The 21,701-nt window shown below is 47.6% G+C and overlaps 1 protein-coding gene across 1 annotated transcript in view; it reads left to right on the top strand.

Annotated features, from left to right (window-relative positions):
* SLC39A4 (solute carrier family 39 member 4) overlaps positions 1-21,701 on the top strand; it is a 62,095-nt gene that overhangs the window by 21,178 nt on the left and 19,216 nt on the right. The window contains exons 3-8 of the mRNA XM_069221148.1: positions 1,461-1,665; positions 4,556-4,872; positions 8,525-8,699; positions 11,519-11,691; positions 16,157-16,315; positions 21,351-21,458. Of these exons, the coding sequence (XP_069077249.1) occupies positions 1,461-1,665; positions 4,556-4,872; positions 8,525-8,699; positions 11,519-11,691; positions 16,157-16,315; positions 21,351-21,458 (1,137 nt within the window). The remainder of the gene's footprint in view (positions 1-1,460; positions 1,666-4,555; positions 4,873-8,524; positions 8,700-11,518; positions 11,692-16,156; positions 16,316-21,350; positions 21,459-21,701) is intronic.

The raw sequence follows: 21,701 nt of genomic DNA on the forward strand, positions 1-21,701 counted from the left end.
CCAGACAGAGGTGAGGAGCAAGTACGGGGGGGCAGAACCTGAGGTGTGAGGGGTAACAGGGCAGGTGGTCCAGTACACAGCATTAGCCAATGAAAGAGGGTGGAACACATCCAGGACCACGTGATGTGGCTTCTAGGAGCAATCTAAGAACATTATAAACCCAACCAGACAGAGGTGAGGGGCAAGTACGGGGAGGGGGGCAGAACCTGAGGTGTGAGGGGTAACAGGGCAGGTGGTCCAGTATCCAGCAGTGGCCAATGAAAGAGGGTGGAACACATCCAAGACCACGTGATGTGGCTTCTAGGAGCAATCTAAGAACATTATAAACCCAACCAGACAGAGGTGAGGGGCAAATACCGGGGGGGCAGGACCTGAGGTGTGAGGGGTAACAGGGCAGGTGGTCCAGTATCCAGCAGTGGCCAATGAAAGAGGGTGGAACACATCCAAGACCACGCAATGCGGCTTCTAGGAGCTATCTAAGAACCTTATAAACCCAACCAGACAGAGGAGAGGGGCAAGTACCAGGGGCAGTACAGATCTGAGGTGTGTGGGGTAACAGAGCAGGTGGGTCCAGCACCTAACAAGGGTAGATGAAACCGAGTGGGACGGTACAGCTAGGAACTATCACAGCCCACCAGGCGGAGCTTCTGGAAGCAATCAAAGGCCATCATAAACCCCATGAGATGGCAGTCACAGGCATGTAATGAAGGACAGAAATGAGGTGTGCGGGGTAATAGTGCAGGAGGGGTCAGCATCCTGCAGGGGTTTCTAGCTCTCGATGTCTCTTCTTCTCTGGTTCTGTCTGTTACAGCCTACACATCTCTCTCACTTCCTGCAACTCACTGCGGGCCTGGTTACAACTTTGGCGGAGGAGGTTTATCCGTCCCAAATGTGATGGATATCCCGCCCGCCGTATTACGAGTCCATTATATCCTATGGAACAAGTAATACAGTGGACGGGATACCGGATTAACCCCCTCGCCAAAGTTGCAATCACGCCCTGTGTCTCTCTCTTTCAGTCTCTCTTTGACTCTCTGTCTCGCTCTCTGGCTGACACTCTCTAGGTCGCCTTTTTCAGCACACCATCCCCACATAAGTGAGTTAGCTGAAAAAAGCCAACCACAGCATGGCTGTCCCAGCATATTTTTGGGGACTACTGACAATCACAGCATGGCCAACAAAATAAGTTATAAAAATACTGCCAACCACAGTTGAATGGCATCCAAAACATGCCAGTGCCACTTTACAAATACTGACACTGGCCCAGGCACTACACCTGCCTCTGGCGACCAGTTGCTGATGCAGTGCCAGGTGCCACCACCCATTACCACACTCAGTGCTGGCATGTAGATGGTAGGTCGTGGGGTGTCAGTTTGTGGATGCCAGGTCATGGGGTGTCCTCTTGCTATGTAGGGAGTATGGAATGGCCACTGATGTAACAATGTCGCTGTCACCCCCAGAACTGCATCACCTCTCACCAGCTGCTGGAGGAGGCTGGACTCGTAGGTGAGAGTGCCAACCATGAAGCCGTCAGCCTGGTATCCGGCCTGATCATTAAGCATGTGCTGAAGGGGAGCTGCTTCACCCCCCTGCCCTCACCCAACTTCTTCGTGGAGTATATCTTCAATAAGTTCGGCAATGCTTCCAGGAACTTGACCACGGAAGGTGAGTACCATGGTTCCCGCTTCTGCCACGTCTGTGCTTCACCCAAAATCTGCCCCCATTCTCACAGCATTGAACAGTTTGGGGCAGCACAGCCTCAGATTATGTCAGAATTAGCCATCCTTTCCTTCTGGTGTTTCATGGGAAATTAAGGGCTGTAACAAGAGTGCTTAAATGATAAAATGGCGTTTAAAGTTTTATGTATGCACACTATCTTACAGGGTGTTGGGGGACAAATCAGAAGCAACTCATAGCTATGCCGTCCTCTGGTTTAAATCCTCAGGTCTTTATCACTCACTCTGTGTTTCCTATCAGACACCTCATCCCAATCTGTACATGGTGTGATAAGTTCCATTCCCCTAAAACTTAAATCATATAAGTGTGCCTATACATTCTCCCTCCCATTTGTTGACAGTACTTCAGACCTGAGGTGTGTCTGGCAGAGGCTCCTCGCTGCAGGCACCACTTACTCCATTGCAGTAGGTCGGGGTCTTCTTGGGGTCTTCTTGCGTGTTGTGTTTTGGTGGCCATGCTGCGACTGGCCCTGGTGTTCACGAGTCTTCCCTTGGTTATTTGCAATTGCTAATAGATGATGTATTGCCCCATCACAAATCATTCACAGCGTGGAGCCCCCAGACCCCCACACCTTCAGCCTCACTGCAGCTATTCCTGGATGTCAAACAATTCAGGATAACTTTTGGTCAGAACCAATGCGTCTCCCAAACATTTAGGATTTGAGCCCAGTGTTGGTGCAGAAGAGGCACAGGGTGGCTTTTGGAAAGAAGCGTCAGTTCTGGGTCAGACCTGGATAAATGCTCGATGACTTTCTTCCTCCTCTGTCCCTCGGTGAGATTCTCAAAGACTTCAATAACTTCTCTGTCCCCATGTGAGGGTTTCTAAATGAGGATCACTGCTGAAACCCTGGGAGAGATCCTGCAATCCCCTGACCCTGCTTTATTACTGGCTTAAATCTTGGAAGGACTGATCCCTCTTCTAAGGCTTGACCCATGTTCTGTCCCTGCTTTAGAATTTTTGAAGAATTCTTGCTCTGTTCGTGGGTGAGATCCTCTAATCTTCTGCCTCAGTACTGGGAAAGAGTTTGTAAGAGTTCATTCCTGCTCTAACCCTGGGTGAGATCCTCTAAGGGTTGATCCCTGCTCTATCCCTGGGTGAGATCCTCCAATCTTCTCCTCCTGCTTCATTACTGGTTGATATCTCGTAAGAGTTTATTCCTTCTCTATCCCTGGGTGAGATCCTCAAAGGGTTGATCACTGCTCTAATCCTGGGTGAGATCCTCTAAGGGTTGAGATCTTCTAAGGCTTGACTCCTGCTGTGTTCTTGGATGGGATCTTCTAAGACAGTATCCCTACTTTATCTCTATGAGGGATTGCCTTATAATTGATTCTTAATTTACTACTGGTTGCAATCTTGTGAGTGTTGATTCCTGCTGTATCCATGGATGAGATCCTCTAAGGTTTGATCCCTGCTCCATTCATGGGTGAGATCTTCCAATCCTCTGTCCCTGCTTCATTACCGGTTGAGATCTTGTAAGGGTTAATTCCCCCGGTGAGATCCTCTAAGGTTTGAGATGGGAGCACTTCCACCTGCCCTGGCACCCTACATGAAAGTTTTTACACCTGTCCTAGCACCAAAGAAGGGGGACTTACAACTGCCCCGGCACCAGAGAAAAGAGGGCTTACATTTGCCCTGCCATCGAGAAGGGAGGATGTGCATCTACACTAGAAGGGATCACTTAAACCGATCCTATCCCTAGAGAAGGAAGGACTCACATTTGCCCTTCCAGTAGAGAATTAAGCACTTAAAACTGTTCTGGCATCAGACAAGGGAGCCCTAAACCTGTCCTAGCACCAGGAAAGGGAGCACCTACACCTGTCAGCACCAGAGAAGGGACGACTTACATCTTCCCTGGCAGTATAGAGGGAAGCACTTACACGTTCCCTGGTAGCAGAAATGGAGCAATCACACCTGTCCTGGCAGCAGAGAAGGGAGCACTTATACCTGTCCTGGTACTAGAGAAGGGAGGACATACATCTGCACTGACACTAGACTAGGGAGCACTTACAACTGCCCTGGTGTCAGAGAAGGAAGCACTTACACGTTCCCTGACAGCAGAGAAGGGAGCAATTACACCTGCCTTGGTAGCAGAGAAGGGAGCACTTACATCTGTCCTGGCACTAGAGAAGGGAGGACATACATCTGCACTGACACAAGACAAGGGAGCACTTACAACTGCCCTGGTGCTAGAGAAGGAAGCACTTACAAGTTCCCTGGCAGCATAGAAGGGAGCAATTACACCTGTCCTGGCAGCAGAGGAAGGAGCACTTACATCTGTCCTGGCACTAGAGAAGGGAGGACATACATCTGCACTGACACAAGACAAAGGAGCACTTACAACTGCCCTGGTGCTAGAGAAGGGAGCACTTACACGTTCCCTGGCAGCAGAGAAGGGAGCAATTACACCTGTCCTGGCAGCAGACAAGGGAACACTTACACCTGCCCTGGTACCAGAGAAGGGAGCAATAACACCTGTCCGACAGTAGACAAAGGGCCACTTACATCTTTCCTAGCACCAGAGTAGGCACTTACATTTCTTCTAGCACTAGAGAAAGGGAGAAGTACACCTACCCTGTCACCAGACAAGGGCACATTCACACCTGCCTTGGCACTAGAGATGGGAGCACTTAACCTGCCCTGGCATCAGATCAGGGAGCACGTAAACTGCCCAGGCAGCACAGGAGGAAAAAGGAAAGTCTGCAGCCTAGTGCCCCAGTGGAGATGGAAGCCAAGCCCCTGATGTAAGTGAAGGTAGATAGTTCAGAAGTGTGTGCCAGCAACAAGGAATCACCTGCCCTCTTGTGTCTCTTTATTACAGAGCTGGGGATGATCATGAAGACCTTGAAATTATATGACCCAGAGACCCACGACCATGACCACGCCCCTGAGGATGGGCACGTTCCCACTGAAGATCACAACCATGCTCCTGGGAGCGACCACGCCCACGCCGATGGCCACGAACACTCGAGTGGTCATACCCATGAGGATGAGCATGACCACGCCCATGACCACGATGATGGCCATGAACATGACCATGAAGGCCATGAGCACAGCACAGCTACAGCGCCAGAGCGTCACCGGCGCAGTGTCGACAGGGCTGAGGAGCCACATGCCCACGAGCAGCGCCCGGACACGGTAAGAAGCAGGGGCTGGCATGCTCTAAATTGTATGTTTCAACCCCATAGGGGTCTGGTTGAGGTCTCAGGGCTCACACGTAAGCTATTCCCCCACCTTCCATAACCCACAATTTTGCTGCACATGATGCCTGAACACATTCTGTCCCTGGGACCATCTAACAATTAGTCGGTAGTAGGTTTATGAGTCCATGTTCAGAAGTGAGACATATGTGCGATATGTTGTCGTTAAATTAAACCTCAGACTCAAACCAAGGCATCCAGAACCCAAACGAACAAATCACTGCTCAAAGCAAAACAGCTTCTTCATGAGCACAGGGACATTTGGAAGGCCAAACCCCCTGCCCCATGGACACAGCACCCCACTGCCTGTATCATTGCATCACTAGATGATAAGGATTGTGGTTCAGTCCATGGGTCTTGTTCATCTTTCACTGCGGGTCTCAGCAGCCGGGCTTCCTCCAGGCTCCTAAATCTGTCCCTGGCCTTGACAGAAACAGCTACAAGTAGTGTCCTGAGCCTGGGAGAAGCTGCTGGGCTTTTGTGCAGAGCTCCTTGTCCTCCAGGTGAAGTAGGAGCATTAAAGCGAGCAAGTGCTTATCCTGCACAGGGAGCACAGGGAGCACTGGTAGAAGGCAGGCCTCTCACAATCAAGCACCCATCCAGACAGGGCAGGCTCCATCTTACCAGCCCTTCTGCAGTCTCCCCAGGCTTCTTCAGCACAGAGAGAAGTGGCTAGCACCAGTCGTCTATGGACTGCACACATACCTCCTGTTGGGATGGGAATGTACCCTGCATGGTAGACAAGCGTGTTCCTCTACCCCAAGTGCCTAACTGCACATGCAATTAGTACCCTTACTTTTTGTTGAGCCATGGTATCAGGCTAAAGTATTTTGTGTACAGAGGCCTCAGATAATCACAGGTAATGTGAGGTGCAGAATCTTTGATGTGACCTGCGGGGGCACAAGTGTACCCTCATAGCGGGCATAAGACTGCATGCACGTATGTGTAGTGAGGGAGTGATAATTGTATGGTACTAGGACTCAGTGTGTGATGAGAGTGGAAGTACTGGAACCCCCTGGATCCACTTTCAGTGGCCCCTAGTTTGGCACAGCACAAGATAGAGGGTGGACACAGCTCCCCCAGACACTGGAAGCGCATTGACGGCCTCCATGCGGCTGGAGGGCGTAGACTCAGACATTGAAGTGAAGATGGATAGAAGCAGAGCTGCCATATCAGGAAACAGCTGCTCATTAGTTCTTCTTGGGCACTTGCATTTGGAGGGCTGTAAGCATAAGGAGTCAGACTGCAGCTTCTGTTGTTCAAGGTGAGGAAGTGTGTAGGCAGGGCCTGCCTCTTTGTCTGTCTTTGATTACTGCTTTAGGAAGGTGGGTGACAGCCAGACGCAGACATCTCCCACTTCACTGTACCCTTGTTTGGGATACTCCTGCTTGGAGCCAGAATCATTGCTATTTGCTGTGAGAGTCATCACCTTGCACAAGGGCTTAGCTTCCAGGAAATGATAACTGAAAAGTTCTCAAAGCAAACAAGTTCTGAAACCTGAGACAGTGAATCCACAACCCTCGTCTGGACAGTATGTATAAAAGTGGGATCCAAAGCACCCACTTTGTTCCAATTCCAAGTCCTTTAAGACCAGGGGGGAGCCTGCTCTGCAGAGTACTCAAGGACGGCAGTGATGCAGAGCTGGTGTCTGCCTGACAGTCTCTCAGAGGTGAGGCATCATCACCTGGAGCCTGCAGTTTCTGCTGGAAGGGCTGAAGCTCTGCCAAGAAACCTGACTGCTTTCCTGCAGAGAGAGGAGAGAGAGGGAAGGAGTGTGCCTTGCCCTGCAGGAGGAGAGACTGTCCAGAAGGAGAAGCCAGCTTGTCCCAGGAGTGGGAAACTACAAAGAACATGAGCGACTACAAGGGAAGCCAGGAGCACCCCATTTGGTGAGGGTCTCCTGGACTGCCTGAGCGGTTCTTACTGTGAGCTGCACCAAGACTTTTAACATGCCCCAAGTACCATGTATGATCGGCTGTCTGCTGTATGACTAAGAGACCGGTGCTGCCACTTCACATCAGAGCTGGAGTGCAAATGTCCAAGGTGGGAGCCCTGAGCAGCTTGGGGGTGCCACTGCATAAGACAGCCACATGATTAACATCTGCCGGGAGGCTTCACCTGCCATAGCAGCTCCCTGCCTGCACCAGGCCCAGGGCATCTGCTGCTGCAGAGAACCAGAGCTGCCCTGTGAGCAGCCACACTGACATCTCCCAGCAGCCAAGTTCAGAGCAAGGCAGGAACCACAGCCCTAACAGGTGAAAAGCTGCAGGAGTGGGGCCACTGCCCTTGTCCGTCCCGCCTCCCCCAAACTCCAACTAAAGAAAGCAGGTAACAGCGGGACCTGAGAACAACAAGAGACCGAGGAAGCACCCTGAAGTCTATTAAACAAACTGGAGACATTTACTGGATGAACATACAGCGGCAAAAGCTAATCAAACTCTTATGCGCTTCTCAGCCTTGAGGGGTATTGTGAGTGAATGGCACCTGCGAGTAGTCAGTGCCTTGCTCCACTGGGGAACTCGGTTAGTGCAGGAGGACACCAAAGAGTGTAGAGCCCAAAGCACAAACACAAACAGGATTGTAAGTTTGAGATTGAGGCCCTTCATCGCACAGTGAAGTATTACATCGCGCTGTGTGATTAAAGCATTCGTTTAAATCCCCAAAATAACTCCTGGGCTGGACAATATGTTACTGTGTCTGCTGGTTGACTTTTGAGTCCTGAGCTCCCCTGTGGTTGGGACAACGTGGCAGCGAGTGATCACTGGTGGATGTCCCCCTCCACACTGACCGTGCTTGAACTCACTACAGTTGTGGTGGTCACTGCTTGATTTTTCCTCTTCTCAGTTGATATTCTTGGACTCACTGCAGCCGGCGGTGGTCACTGCTTGAGATCTTCTGTCCTGTGGTTGGCTTCAGCGCTGCTGCATCTTGTTCTTCACGCTGACCATGCCTGCACGCATTGCACTTGGGGTGGTCACTGCTTGATGATCTTCTGTCCTGTGGTTGGGTTCAGTGCTGCTGCATCTTGTTCTTCACGCTGACCATGCCTGGACGCATTGCACTTGGGGTGGTCACTGCTTGATGATCCTCAGCCCTGTGGTTGGGTTCAGCACTGCTGCATCTTGTTCTTCACGCTGACCATGCCTGGACGCATTGCACTTGGGGTGGTCTCTGCTTGATGACCTTCTGTCCTGTGGTTGGGTTCAGCGCTGCTGCATCTTGTTCTTCACGCTGACCATGCCTGGACGCATTGCACTTGGGGTGGTCACTGCTTGATGATCTTGTGTCCTGTGGTTGGGTTCAGCGCTGCTGCATCTTGTTCTTCACGCTGACCATGCCTGCACGCATTGCACTTGGGGTGGTCACTGCTTGATGATCTTCTGTCCTGTGGTTGGGTTCAGCGCTGCTGCATCTTGTTCTTCACGCTGACCATGCCTGGGCTCATTGCACTTGGAGTGGTCACTGCTTGATGATCTTCTGTCCTGTGGTTGGGTTCAGCGCTGCGGCATCTTGTTTTCCACGCTGACCATGCCTGGACGCATTGCACTTGGAGTGGTCATTGCTTGACGTTTTCCTTCTGTCCTCCACAGGCATGTTTCAGCCCTGCTCACATCCTGAAGATCTACGGCATCAGCAACACCTCAGGAGTCTCACCCGCAGACTTCACCCGGCTGAGTCCAGCCCTGCTCCAGCAACAGCTCAGTGCGGCCTGCACCCAGGTGCACAAGGACACCGCGCCCAGCGGCAAGCTGACCACTGCAGAGAGTGAGTGTACCCCCAACCAAGCACAAGGCTGTTCCCTGCCAGAAACCCACCCCTTTCCTAGCTAGATACTCCCTATATCAGTTATGACTCTTCTTCTAACTACATACCCTTCTAGAATTCCATCTGCTGCTTTCTCTTCCCCTTTCTCTGCACCCTTCTTCACGTTACCATGTGCTCACTTGTTGCGTACTCTGTTGAACCTGATAACTTCTTCAATCATGCAAGACCTTAGCTCTGCAGAGAATCCTAGATCTGGAAGTGGTACTCGCATGCGAAACATAAGGGAATAATTATCACAGGAACCCAAAACAAGACACCAATGGTCCCCCATTTCAGTTATTCAAGACAATGCTTCTTCAGGGAATTCAGGGTTCCTGTGATCCTCAGCACAATCCAATACGCTTTTCAGAGAGACCAAGTGGATCTCAATAGTTCACTCATACATTCAAGGACCAAGCAGCATCATCTGAGTCCAAGAACTAAATATGCTGATTGTCCTTCCAGTCATCCAAGATACCAGCTCTCCATTGAGTCCAGGAAACAGATGTCCCATGGCATCCAAGACACCAGCACAACTGAGTCCAAAAACCATGAACCCAGTTGTCTTCACAGATGCCCAAAAATCATGGATCAGTAGAAATCCAAGCAACAAAAACAATCAGTTCAAACAAGCATCTAAGTAATGAAACCACCAGGAATTCACCAAACAAAGAATGGGATGGTTTTCCCAACCATCAAAACCTCCTTACAGACTCTAAGAATTCGAGAACCCAATGGTCCCAAAAAAAAGAGAAACCACAGGGTTTCGTCTACATCAAGCTCCTGAAATTTTATGGGAACCTACGCAACAGAAAGCCACAACATTGTGATGCATGGACCATTCAGACTCACTGATGTGACATCAATATTCAAAGCTGCAAAGAGGGGAAGCCCTGCAATGAAAGTACAGCTCACAGCAAGTGAAGGTGGATGCCAACAAACAGAGACCCACTGCCTGTGCTGCAAACATACAAACTACTAAAAGCAATGACTATAGTGAACACATTGAAGGGACACAGACAGTACACAGACTCACTGCTGTGACTCATTCAGACCCTGGCATCCACACCGGGTGGGACCTGAACATTACTGGAAACCATACTTCTACATCACAATAACATGATGTAGTTCAACGTCAACAGTGCAACGTACCAGATAGCACTGGAACAGGAAACAGATGTCAAACAAAAGGCAGTAGCACTGCAGATCTCAAACTACACTTAACAGGAAGCAGCTTAATCCGCCATCTTGGATTGGGGCTCCTTCCATCAGAATCCCATATCGGCACCCCCATTTTAATCATTTTGTCATACAAAGAAGACATGCAGGCCTCACAAGAATCCAACACCATTCTGCAACTTTAGGTATGAAGTAAGCATCCGCTAGGGCTTTACCCCACACTTGCAGGTGACCCACAAAAATCCAGGTATAATTAAGAGGGATATGAGGAATCCTAAGGAAACGCTAACTTATGTTCTTCTTCCAAAGGCAAGCTAAAAAATATAACAGTGAATAAAGGCAGTATAATTAGGCAGATAAATGGCTACCCCATGGAACCTTTGTTAAGTCCTATAGGAGACAAATGTCGAAAGGTAAAGAAGGCTGAGTTTATCACAAGAGTCAATACAACTTCCAAGATCCAAAGGTCATGTTTACAAAAATATACAGGAGGGTCTTCATACTGGGTTCCCTCTTAGGAGAGACAGACTCCAAACATCAGAAAACATCCAATAATGCAGCCTGCAAGTCTGCACTGAGAACAGACACCATCTTCTTCCACCATCGCAATGGCTTCTTTTCAACTTGATCTCCTCCACCCTGGGTACAGCACACACCTAGGCCACACTTAGAAGCCTCTGTGGATGTCCCCGACTCAGCAGCTGGGACTCTAGTGGCTCACCTGTTCGCTCTGCCACACTCGTGAACATCCTTGTCGCCTCAGCAGCAGCCCTCAGATACTCAAGAAAGGAAGCTCAGCCTGATCTTGCAGGCCGGCAAGACCTGCCGTGAAAAGGAAGAGAGACAGTGACCAACACAAGCAGCCAGAACATCATGGCTTCTGTGAATCAAAGAAACGGAGAGGCCGGTGGTCCTCCCTGGAATTCAAGGTCTCCTTGCAACATGTTGGGCACCTCATGGTCCTCCAAAATATGAAGGACCTGGGACCTCCTGGGAATGCAAAAGGTGTTGGCCTCAGGTTTAATTTACACCTTTCCAAGAGCTGATCCTGGCTCCTAAACCAAAAGGGCAGCTTGACTGAAATTTCCACAAGGTTGCTAGAGTCTCAACCCACATATAGGGCTGGGTGTATCAATAAATCTCTTGATGGCCTTTCATGGAGTATGCATTTGCATGCCAACATTTTTCCGCCAGCTAGTAACATCATTCCCTAATGGACGAACGGACACAATATTATGTATTAGAAGCAGACAGCGGCAATGGTACCTGTGGACTATGGTAGAATAAGTAACTGATTGTGTAGACACTACAGGCCTCTGCTTACTTCTGCAGTGGATTCTCATGGGGTCAGTCATATACTACAGCCAGCCACCACACTCATGGTCTTCTGGTACACCCCTGGTCACTTCTGACTTCTTCTTAGTGTTACGTCTCCACACCGTCTTCTGCATCACGCTCTGCCCTCTCCCTCTGCACGCTTGTCTCCCCCTGGTCCTTCTACTGGCCATGGTCTGTCCACTTGCTGGTTACTGGGAGGACCTCAGCCAGAAGCAGGTGGGTCATTGTCCATCAGTGACGCCATGTTCTCTCTCCTCGGACAGAATACATCTATGCCAGTATTGCCAACCTGGTGGTCTGCCTCTGCGCGGTCTTCGGGATCGTGGTTCTGCTGTGTTCCGCCTGCACTGCCGCCTACCAGTACATTATTCAGCTCTTCGTCAGCCTGGCTGTGGGGTCCCTGACCGGAGACGCCATACTCCACCTCATCCCACAGGTAAGGCTGCTGTAACCCGTCCCGTGGATTCTAGGGTCACTTTACACTTAAAATATTTTATTTTAGAATCATTTTATCTTCATAATTGTGCATGTTTTTAAATCTTATGAATCCAGTGCTTCACCCTACTGAAAAGCATCAATGATATTGCTATTGTTTAAGTTGTTACAAATTTAAAAAAATGCAATTGAACAATATTAATGGTTTATTGGAATACTAATTGAATAGTTTTTTAAGTTTTGAATATTCCAGTACTTAATTTAACTTCTTCATTGTGACTTTAAATAAATTTACTTTATTCAATTAAATTATCAATAGAATAAAAATAGTTGTTATTCATTCATTCCATTAACCAATGCATGTATTGATCGAGTTTTTTTAATGAACCGTGAATAATTCATGTGTTATAAATTTACAATTGAACCAACGGGGAGGCCTTTCGATATAATTTTTACAGTGTCAAAGCCTCTGTCGCATCATTTTTCCCCTATAACACACTCTTTGTCTCCAATTTTAATGACTAGAACATACCTCTATCATACCCATTACTCGCATTTATGCTTTGAAAATTGAAATGTAGAGCTCTAGTTTATAATCTGTAATTTGTGTTTTTTTACCCATAAAATAGTTCATACTGATTCGCCAAGAAAAGTGTTACTGGACATCAGAGTTCTACGAATATGGTCCTGATTTAGATCTTGACGGAGGGGGTTACTCCATCATAAACGCGAGGGATATCCCGTCCGCCGTATTACAATTCCCTTATAGCCTAAGGAGATCGGAGTACGGCGGAGAAGACATCATTTGTGACGGAGTAACCCGTCCGCCAAACTATAAATCACGCCCGCTGTCTGCACCTACTTCTACACTTTTTGCAATTTACAAAATGGGTTGCGGCGACATGTTTACATCAGATTTTAAAAATTAGGAAGGCATCCCTTTTTTGTTATATGTGTGAATTTGGTTCACTTACTTGAAATAATTGGGGTACAGGAGCCTGTTCTGTGTTATGTTTTAAGAACTTTTATGAACTATGTAATTTCTCAACTTTTATGGATTGATATTTGTTATGGATTTGTATTTTGTGTACTCTTATGTGGCAGTTGTGCTGCGTATAAAGTATACTTTGATTGGATATGTTATGGGTGTAATTGTGCACCTGGTGAGGCAGGTCAAGGACAGGTGTTGTACTAATATGTGTAGAAGTGACTTTCTCAAGGCTGCCTATCCCCCGCTGTGTGAAACTGTATACAAACAGCTACCGGCTCAAGGCCACTTCTCCCCGCCGTTACCTCCAGTCAAGGCGGCTGCTGTAATCTGGCGCGGCCACTTCCTCGATAGCCCTGGCGAGCAGTCGCTCTCTAGCCTTTAGGTCGATGCCGAAGTTTTTAAATAATCTGATTGTCAGTAACATCTTATTTCTGTTATTATTTTGAAAACCATGATAAAACTAGTAGACACTGTCAGCAATAACATAAACAACCTGGCTGCAAATGGATATATTTAGTACTATATGCAAATTGATATATTTAGTGCTATATGCAAATGGATATATTTAGTACTATATGCAAATGGATATATTTAGTACTATATGCAAATGGATATATTTAGTGCTATATGCAAATGGATATATTTAGTACTATATGCAAATGGATATATTTAGTGCTATATGCAAATGGATATATTTAGTACTATATGCAAATGGATATATTTAGTACTATATGCAAATGGATATATTTAGTACTATATGCAATCCTTGAAAGCAGGTGCATGTGATGTCAGTCTTTCTACGAATGTCTAAAACATTATACTTTCCATGATGGAAATAGAAAGTTCTGAAATACAAATGATCAAAATAGAAAAGTCTGAAAGACAAATGATGGAAATAGAAAAGCCTGAAATACAAATGATGGAAATAGAAAAGTCTGAAAGGCAAATGATAGAAATAGAAAAGTCTGAAAGGTTAATGATGGAAATAGAAAAGTCTGAAATGCAAATGAAAGAAATAGTAAAGTCTGAAACGCAAATAATAGAAATAGAAAAGTCTGAAAGGCAAATAATAGAAATAGAAAAGTCTGAAAGGCAAATAATAGAAATAGAAAAGTCTGAAATACAAATGATAGAAGAAAAGTCTGAAAGGCAAATGATAGAAATAGAAAAGTCTGAAAGGTTAATGATGGAAATAGAAAAGTCTGAAATGCAAATGAAAGAAATAGTAAAGTCTGAAACGCAAATAATAGAAATAGAAAAGTCTGAAAGGCAAATAATAGAAATAGAAAAGTCTGAAAGGCAAATAATAGAAATAGAAAAGTCTGAAAGGCAAATAATAGAAATAGAAAAGTCTGAAATACAAATGATAGAAGAAAAGTCTGAAAGGCAAATGATAGAAATAGAAAAATCTGAAAGGCAAACTGTGGAAATATAAAAGTCTGAAATACAAATGATGGCAGTAGAAAATTCTGAAAGATAAATGAAGAAAATAGAAAAGTCTGAAAGGGAACAGTCATAGTGTTCACAACATGACAATCTGCAGAGTGGGAAAGGCTCAGCTTTCAATCTGTGAATCCTCACACCACAAATTACAAACCAACCACGCCGTGTAACATTAACTTCCCAACCCTGCATGGCATTGACTACTGCAGATTGATCCACGCTTGTCAGGGGAACATTCACAGTGGTAAATCTATTTGCGCCTGCCAAGAATCCTAGTGCGAACTCCTTGCAGACATAAATGGAGGTATTTTTGGAGGTATGTTTACGGCTGAGAATACTTCTGTGAAACAGGCCCAACTGTTTCAGTTTCCTAAATGTTTGGCTCATTATTTATAGGGCTGCATATTTTGGTTTCTATATTTTTCTACCAACCGCTTTTCATCCTCTTAAACTATTCGTTCCACTGAGATCTCGCTGTGCCAATGGGTCATCCTTTTTTAACCCATCGTAGTCCAGCACCCCTCTGCTTCCCTTTTTGCCTCAATTCTAGAAAAGAAGAAACAGGGCCATTTACACTTCACTAGGAGGTTGGAAAAATAGTGCTTAACGTGAAGTATTCAGTGACCTGTGCATATAATACACATTTGTATGTAGATAAAAGTGGTACCACAGCAGTGCTTTATTTGAGCTGGTGGTTTCCAGTGCTTGGTACCGGCACTTAATTGTCAACACCAGCACTTATGACAGTCTGCCACATGGTGGCGCTGCTTGTCTGATTCAGAGATGAGCACAACAGTTGTTTACTAATTAGAAAGGACTAATACCTGCGTCTTAAGGTATTCTTATAGCTTTGGGGGACTGGTTTAATCAAGGCTGTCACTCTTCTAGGAGTGCAGTGGTTAGTTGGTACTGTCATTGGCAGCATAACGGTCGGTGCACGCTGCAGTGGCCTCCTGACGAGGCCCCTGGCACTTATTTTTTAACAAATTAAGCACTGTACTATAGCGTCAAAAAATTAGTCAATTTTGCTTCTCTACACTGGGAACCCATTTCATTAGCACTGGCAAAACCCTGGTGATAGCTTTGCGGCAATAAATATGAAAAAACAGGTGGAAACATTGGGACAAATTTAGAGTTTAGCAGACAGAGTACTCCACTGCAAATACTGTAGAACCCAGGGAAAGTCTAGGATTGAATGAGTCCTGCAACAAAAAATATTTTTATGATTTTGATTTTAATACTGGTGGGAGGGGTCCCTTCGAGGCTACCACATATCAGCCTTTTTCTTTTTCCTGGTGGGGTGCTCAGTGTAACTTTTTGGGTAATGACGGCTGCAACATAAATATTTCTGTAACAGCCAGTCAATATACATGCAGGGATTCACCGAGCCCTCCACAGATTCACAAACCCACAGTGCACAAGAGAGAAAAAGCTCCCCTAGATAATTCTTACATTATTAAATTGAGTTGTGAATTCTCCCTTGATTTGCAAATCTGCAGATGGCTCCGCGGATAAATGATCCAGATATCGCTATAATTTAACCTATTCATGTCCAGCCAATCAACATTTTAAATGCTAATTTCTCGAAAACTACTGAACAGATTTACAACAAACCAGTAAAAACACAACCCATGAATACAATCTAATTTCATGCCAAATTTGGTGTCATTCTGTTCAGCCATTTTTTTTTGTATCAAAGAGCAAAGAATTTGATGGTAATTAAAGTGGGAAATAGCACTTTGCGGCCCTGTCCCATTTTCCATGGCCCTGCTTGACGAAGTTACATGAAACTTGCCTTGAGGAACCCCAAGTGGATGTGGACTTTTGAAAACTGTTGACAGATTCAACCAATGGAGTCAAATTTATAAAGAAAAAAAATGCCTTTCCGATGGAAACTCTGACCTAACCATAACTACCTCAGTGCTATCGCTGCGGGTCTTTCTATGTCCCCACAGTCTCAGCATCCTTGCAGGTAAGCAGCAGCTGTGAGAGGTGATCCTTGCTCTTATGTGACCTCTGCCTGTCTTTGCAGTTCCTGGGCTTGCACAGCCACGCTGGAGAAGAAGCCCACCACGACCACGGTGCTGAGGACAAGTCCCACACCTGGAAGCTGCTGGCCGTGCTTGGCGGGCTCTACGCATTCTTCTTGCTGGAGAAGTTTTTTGACATCTGGGTGTACCACGGCAGTGAGGTCAGTAATCATGAGTGGGACTGGGTGCCTCTTGTATAATTTGTGGGTGTTGTCTATGCCATCTTTGGATCTCTGGATGCTATGGTATGGGGTCAGAGGTCCTCAGCTTGCCTGTTGTGAAGGCTAAGTTTGGCCAATGTTTTGAAGAATGACCTGTGGCTTCTTAGCAGAGAGATGGAGGTGCACATCACCAATGTGCTATGGTAAAGTGCACAAAGATAAAGTAACCCAATAGAAATAGATTGTGGCTACAACATCCTTAACCAGTTTCTGTCGCCATCCAAGTGACTTCTTAACACAGCCCTTGCCAAGTGCCAAAGCAGTGTCTTAAGACATACCGACTGGCACCAAGTCCTCACCATCACTCTGTGGTAGCACCTGGGCATATGATGGGAGTGTGGTTAGAAACAATCAGTCAGGGGTCTCCAACCTTTTCTGTAAAAAGAGCTACTTATGGTCAATGGAAACCATCCCGAGCTACTGAGATCTGTGATGTAATAGTGACCACCCCATCCAAGATGGTCAGCAGTGATCACATCAGTGCATCTGGCAGGGTTTCCAGCGCTAATGTTAAAAAAAACATCCTTTGAGAATTTGAAATGACTGTACATGGGTCACACATGTAAGCAATATCTGCTGTCCCCTGGCACTAAGGTGATAATGTGAGTAACACACCTCCCCAACTCAAAAATAGCTTTAAAACATTTAAAAAATGCAAATATTTTTTGCCAAACGTCAGTGAGTTCTGAAAATAGACACATTTTCATCTTGAGAGCATCCTTTTAAATGTTAGTACGCATATAATAACTCAACCAAGCAAAAGGTTCTGTTCTAGTAGGCTGGGCTGAACACAGGAGAGCTACTGGTAGCTCACGCGCGACTCGTTGGAGACAGCTGCTCTAGCTTATGTCAGCTTCCAGAGACATCAAATAGCCTTGTCAGAGACCAGGCCCATTGCATGGTGCTCTGCCATATGTTGGTGCCCAGAGACGATCAGTTGCCCCCAGCAAATGATGGGAGGACCCGGGGTGAATATAACTTTTCTCTAGCTGGCAGGTCAGCATGGAGACACATTGACTATGCCAGGCCATAATGGATAATGAGAAACCCTGAAACAGCAGGTCACCCTATGGCATGTAGTGGCTCTTCCCAGGCACAGTCAGCAACCAGGCTAGTTGTGAAACCTACTCACCTTTGATGACATCACCCTAGCCTCTCGCCCGGACCCCTTGCATGCTGTCATTGGCATATTTAAGTCTGTGGAAGCCACTTGAATGGTGTGGTAGTGCTGGAACCTTGTTGGAAAGTGTTTTCACTCAGCTCATGTAAGGGAGAGGTTCATGGGTTTAGTGTGACTTTTTGAGAAGTGTTGGTTGTTGAGCATGAGGGTAAGAGGCAGAACTGCAGCTATGTCCAAAGCCGACAAGACGCATTGCCAAATTGGTTGTGGCTGACTTAGGCGGTCATTCTGACCCTGGCGGTCAAAGACCGCCAGGGCGGAGGACCGCGGGAGCACCGCCGACAGGCCGGCGGTGCTCCAATGGGGATTCCGACCGCGGCGGTAAAGCCGCGGTCGGACCGGCACCACTGGCGGGCTCCCGCCAGTGTACCGCCGCCCCATTGAATCCTCCACGGCGGCGCAGCTTGCTGCACCGCCGCGGGGATTCCGACCCCCCCTACCGCCATCCAGATCCCGGCGGTCCGACCGCCGGGATCCGGATGGCGGTAGGGGGGGTCGCGGGGCCCCTGGGGGCCCCTGCAGTGCCCATGCCACTGGCATGGGCATTGCAGGGGCCCCCGTAAGAGGGCCCCTACATGTATTTCACTGTCTGCTGCGCAGACAGTGAAATACGCGACGGGTGCAACTGCACCCGTCGCACAGCTTCCACTCCGCCGGCTCGATTCCGAGCCGGCTTCATCGTGGAAGCCTCTTTCCCGCTGGGCTGGCGGGCGGTCTGAAGGCGACCGCCCGCCAGCCCAGCGGGAAAGTCAGAATTACCGCTGCGGTCTTTCGACCGCGGAACGGTAACCTGACGGCGGGACTTTGGCGGGCGGCCTCCGCCGCCCGCCAAGGTCAGAATGACCGCCTTAGTCTCCATTTGTCAGATGAGTTAAACCAGGCATTGGACTTACAGTGGATGAGTGACACTGTAAGGCTGAGATTGAACAATTGTTGAGATACAGACTGTAGAGTCACCCAGAAAGGAGGGGGCGGAGGTCTTTGGACAAGGGGCGAGGAAATCCAAGATGCAGAGGTGAGGGTGAACTTATGAGAAGGGAAATCAGATCCCCCACCAGGAAAGGAGAGAATGGGTCTTCATTTTATATTTTGATGGATGGGACATCGCAAACTTCTGCCAAAAATACTCTGTGATGACAAACCCATCAGGTCTCTGGCTGGAGAACAGTTCCCAGATGTGGGCACTTTGTTGAGGACGCCCTTTAGAGAATAAGAGACCAGAGCGAGAGAAGAAGGGTGGGTCTTACGCAGTGGTGGGGGAAGGGGCAGGGTAAGAGAGGGTGGTGGGGGACATGGTAGGTAAGGTAAAATGGGGCTAGAAGTTTGTCAGCCAGTGTAGTGCATAGGATGGCCATACTTCGCACCCCAATAACATCTCCATGGCACACCCAGCACCCCTTGAATCTGACAGCATGGAAACTACAGGTCACATTGACCATGTGATGGCAGCAACCAGGTACATGATGTCAACACCTCGGCTAAGGCAACAGTCCTTCTGGCGTATGAAGGTACCTTCCGGGCTTTGATGGCAATGCCCAAGACATAGTGAGATTCACCCTAATATTTAATGGCAGTGCTCAGGCATAAGATGGCAGTGCCCAGGCACAGTTAGCAATCCCTCAGTACACCAAGGAACAACAGCCCCACTCATTCTGAATTTGCCTGACTGTGACTCAGTCTCACATACAGTAACACTCAGTTACACTCACTGTCATTCCCCCTGACTCGCTCACATTCATTCTCACACATACTCATCCTTACTGTTAGTCATTCTCAGTCACTGTGACTCACTCCTTCACTGACTCTCTCTCACTTTAACTCACACACATAGTCACACTCACATGCTCCCAGTGCTTGGATTTCACCAGCTGTGAACAGTATCGTTGATGGCTGCACACGCACCTTCATGCACCCGTGTCAGCAATCAGACAATGTCATGAGCTGACTCAGTTTGTTGCTGGACCCGAAGCGGGACTGAATTTTATTTTAATTATATCAAGAGTGAATAATTATTCACTCGATGCAATAAAAATGGACCACAAAGCAAGGAGGGTGTAGTGTAGCTGTGGAGCCCAAAAGGAGAGCTGCTACCGGTCCAGGGACGCCTGTCCATAAAACCAATTCATCCATTCAATCATCCATCCCCTCACTTATCTGTCCCCCTTTCATCCATCCATTCCTCCATCCATTCTATCGTCCAGTCATCCTTTCACTCATCAATCCACGCTCTCCCTCCATCTATCCCTCCATCTATCTATCCTTTCACTCTATCCATCCATCATCTTCCCTTTGGCAAATTCATCTATCCAACCTTTCACTCAGCCATCCACGCTTACACCCATCCATCCACCCTTCGTCCCATCCGTCCAGCCATTCATACTTCCCTCCATTTACCCTTTCACTCAGCCATTCATCATTTCATTCACTCATCCTTCCAGCTATCTATTCATCCATCTGTCAGTTCACCATTTCACTCATCCAGTCATCCATCCTTTCATCCAGACATCCATCTAACGTGCCTTTCACTCATCCATCCATTGTTTTGCTCATCAATCTTTACAAATATCCTTTCACTCATCCATCCACTCATCTATCTATTTACCCTTCCACTCATCCATCCATTCATTCTTTTTCTCATTATTCAACAACCCATCCCATCCATCCATCCACCCATCTATTCATCCATCCACCATACCTTTCACTCATACACCCTCCCTGCCTTTTACTCTTCCATTCTTATGCCCATCTTTTCACTCATTTATCAATGCATCTATTTATCCACCATTTCATCCATTCCTCCATCCCTCCATCCACCCACCCTTCCTTTCACTCTCTGACCTTCCCAAGTTAATTATGAGCCTTTCTCTGCAGCTGCAGACAGAAGAGGCCCATCAAAAAAAAACCACCCTCCACCCCCCAATTGTAGCTGCTAAGGAGGGGGGCATTGAAAAGCTCCTGATGCAGGCAAAAGCTACTGAGCTTTCTCTCACCTCAGCTCCATAATGTTTTTTCAAAGTGAAACCAAATGCAGTACTAAACACGTGTTACTGCCAGGAGAGCGCCCCCCTGCACCCCCTAAGCCTGCATCTCTTTGCAATCAACAAATTGTTGCCACCCACTCCCTCCGTGTCCCGTCGGACGGCCCCACCCCAGCCATTGAAGTGAATGGAGCCTTGTTAACTCCTCCCAGGGCCACTCCTTATGCGCCCCAAAAGCAACCGTGTGCTTTCTAGTTCAGCCCTCGCTCTCCTGTGACGTCACTGCTGTAGCTCGTGTCTGCAGGTCGGAGAAAACCTCGCCCGGCTGGCAGCTGCGCGGAAGGACATCCTCAAAGTTCAGGAGAGTTCAGCCAAGAGATTCAGGACTGTCTCTGAGCAGAGATTTATTTTCAGGAGCTCTGTGTTTATTTCCCTGTTCTTGCCTCTCCGCAACCGAGGGTGGCAGGGAAACACCCCTTTTGCCAATGATCACCAGTCGCCCCGGCATCCCACATATTGTAATTCCAAAAAAATAGGACCTAGCGAATTGCGAAGCATCAGGAGAAATGTGATTAGAATAGCCATTTATCTGCTTCACTGGACTTCTGCCTGCATTGTATTACTTTCAGTCATATGGCGGATGCCAGTGGTATCATTTCTGGTCTTGTGATCTCATTTCCTGTAATGTTCTCATGGGTCAGAAGGACTGTGTACGTCATATGACTTGTGCTGGTAATAAAGCTGCTGGATGCCTCGCGCAGGCCCTTCTGCAGCCATTCTGGATTCCAGGTGAAGTAACTGTTGGCTTCTTTTCCAGGACGAGGATGGAGAAGGCGCGGGTCACAGTCATGACCATGGGGTGTCTCTGCAGGCGTACCACGAGGAGAGGAAGAAGAAGAAGCAGTCGTCCTCACAGGCAGACCTGGTGAGTATAGACTGCCCTGTCACCAGACATCTGGAAACCTGAGACAGTGGTCCCAAACCAGAGAGGTTTGTGACCGGACCTGAGAGGCCTCTAACACCTAAGACTTGAGGCGTGCCTCTAGGGACCACGGCAACGAGAGGCCTTCGAGGGACTGACTGAGGTGAAAAGTGCTACAGGTATCTGAAGCGCTCTGAGGCCTTCGAGGCACCACAGGCATGGAGGGTGCCTAAGAGGCCCTTGAAA

The sequence above is a fragment of the Pleurodeles waltl genome, chromosome 2_2 (assembly GCF_031143425.1).
Source record: "Pleurodeles waltl isolate 20211129_DDA chromosome 2_2, aPleWal1.hap1.20221129, whole genome shotgun sequence".
Taxonomy (NCBI): domain Eukaryota; kingdom Metazoa; phylum Chordata; class Amphibia; order Caudata; family Salamandridae; genus Pleurodeles; species Pleurodeles waltl.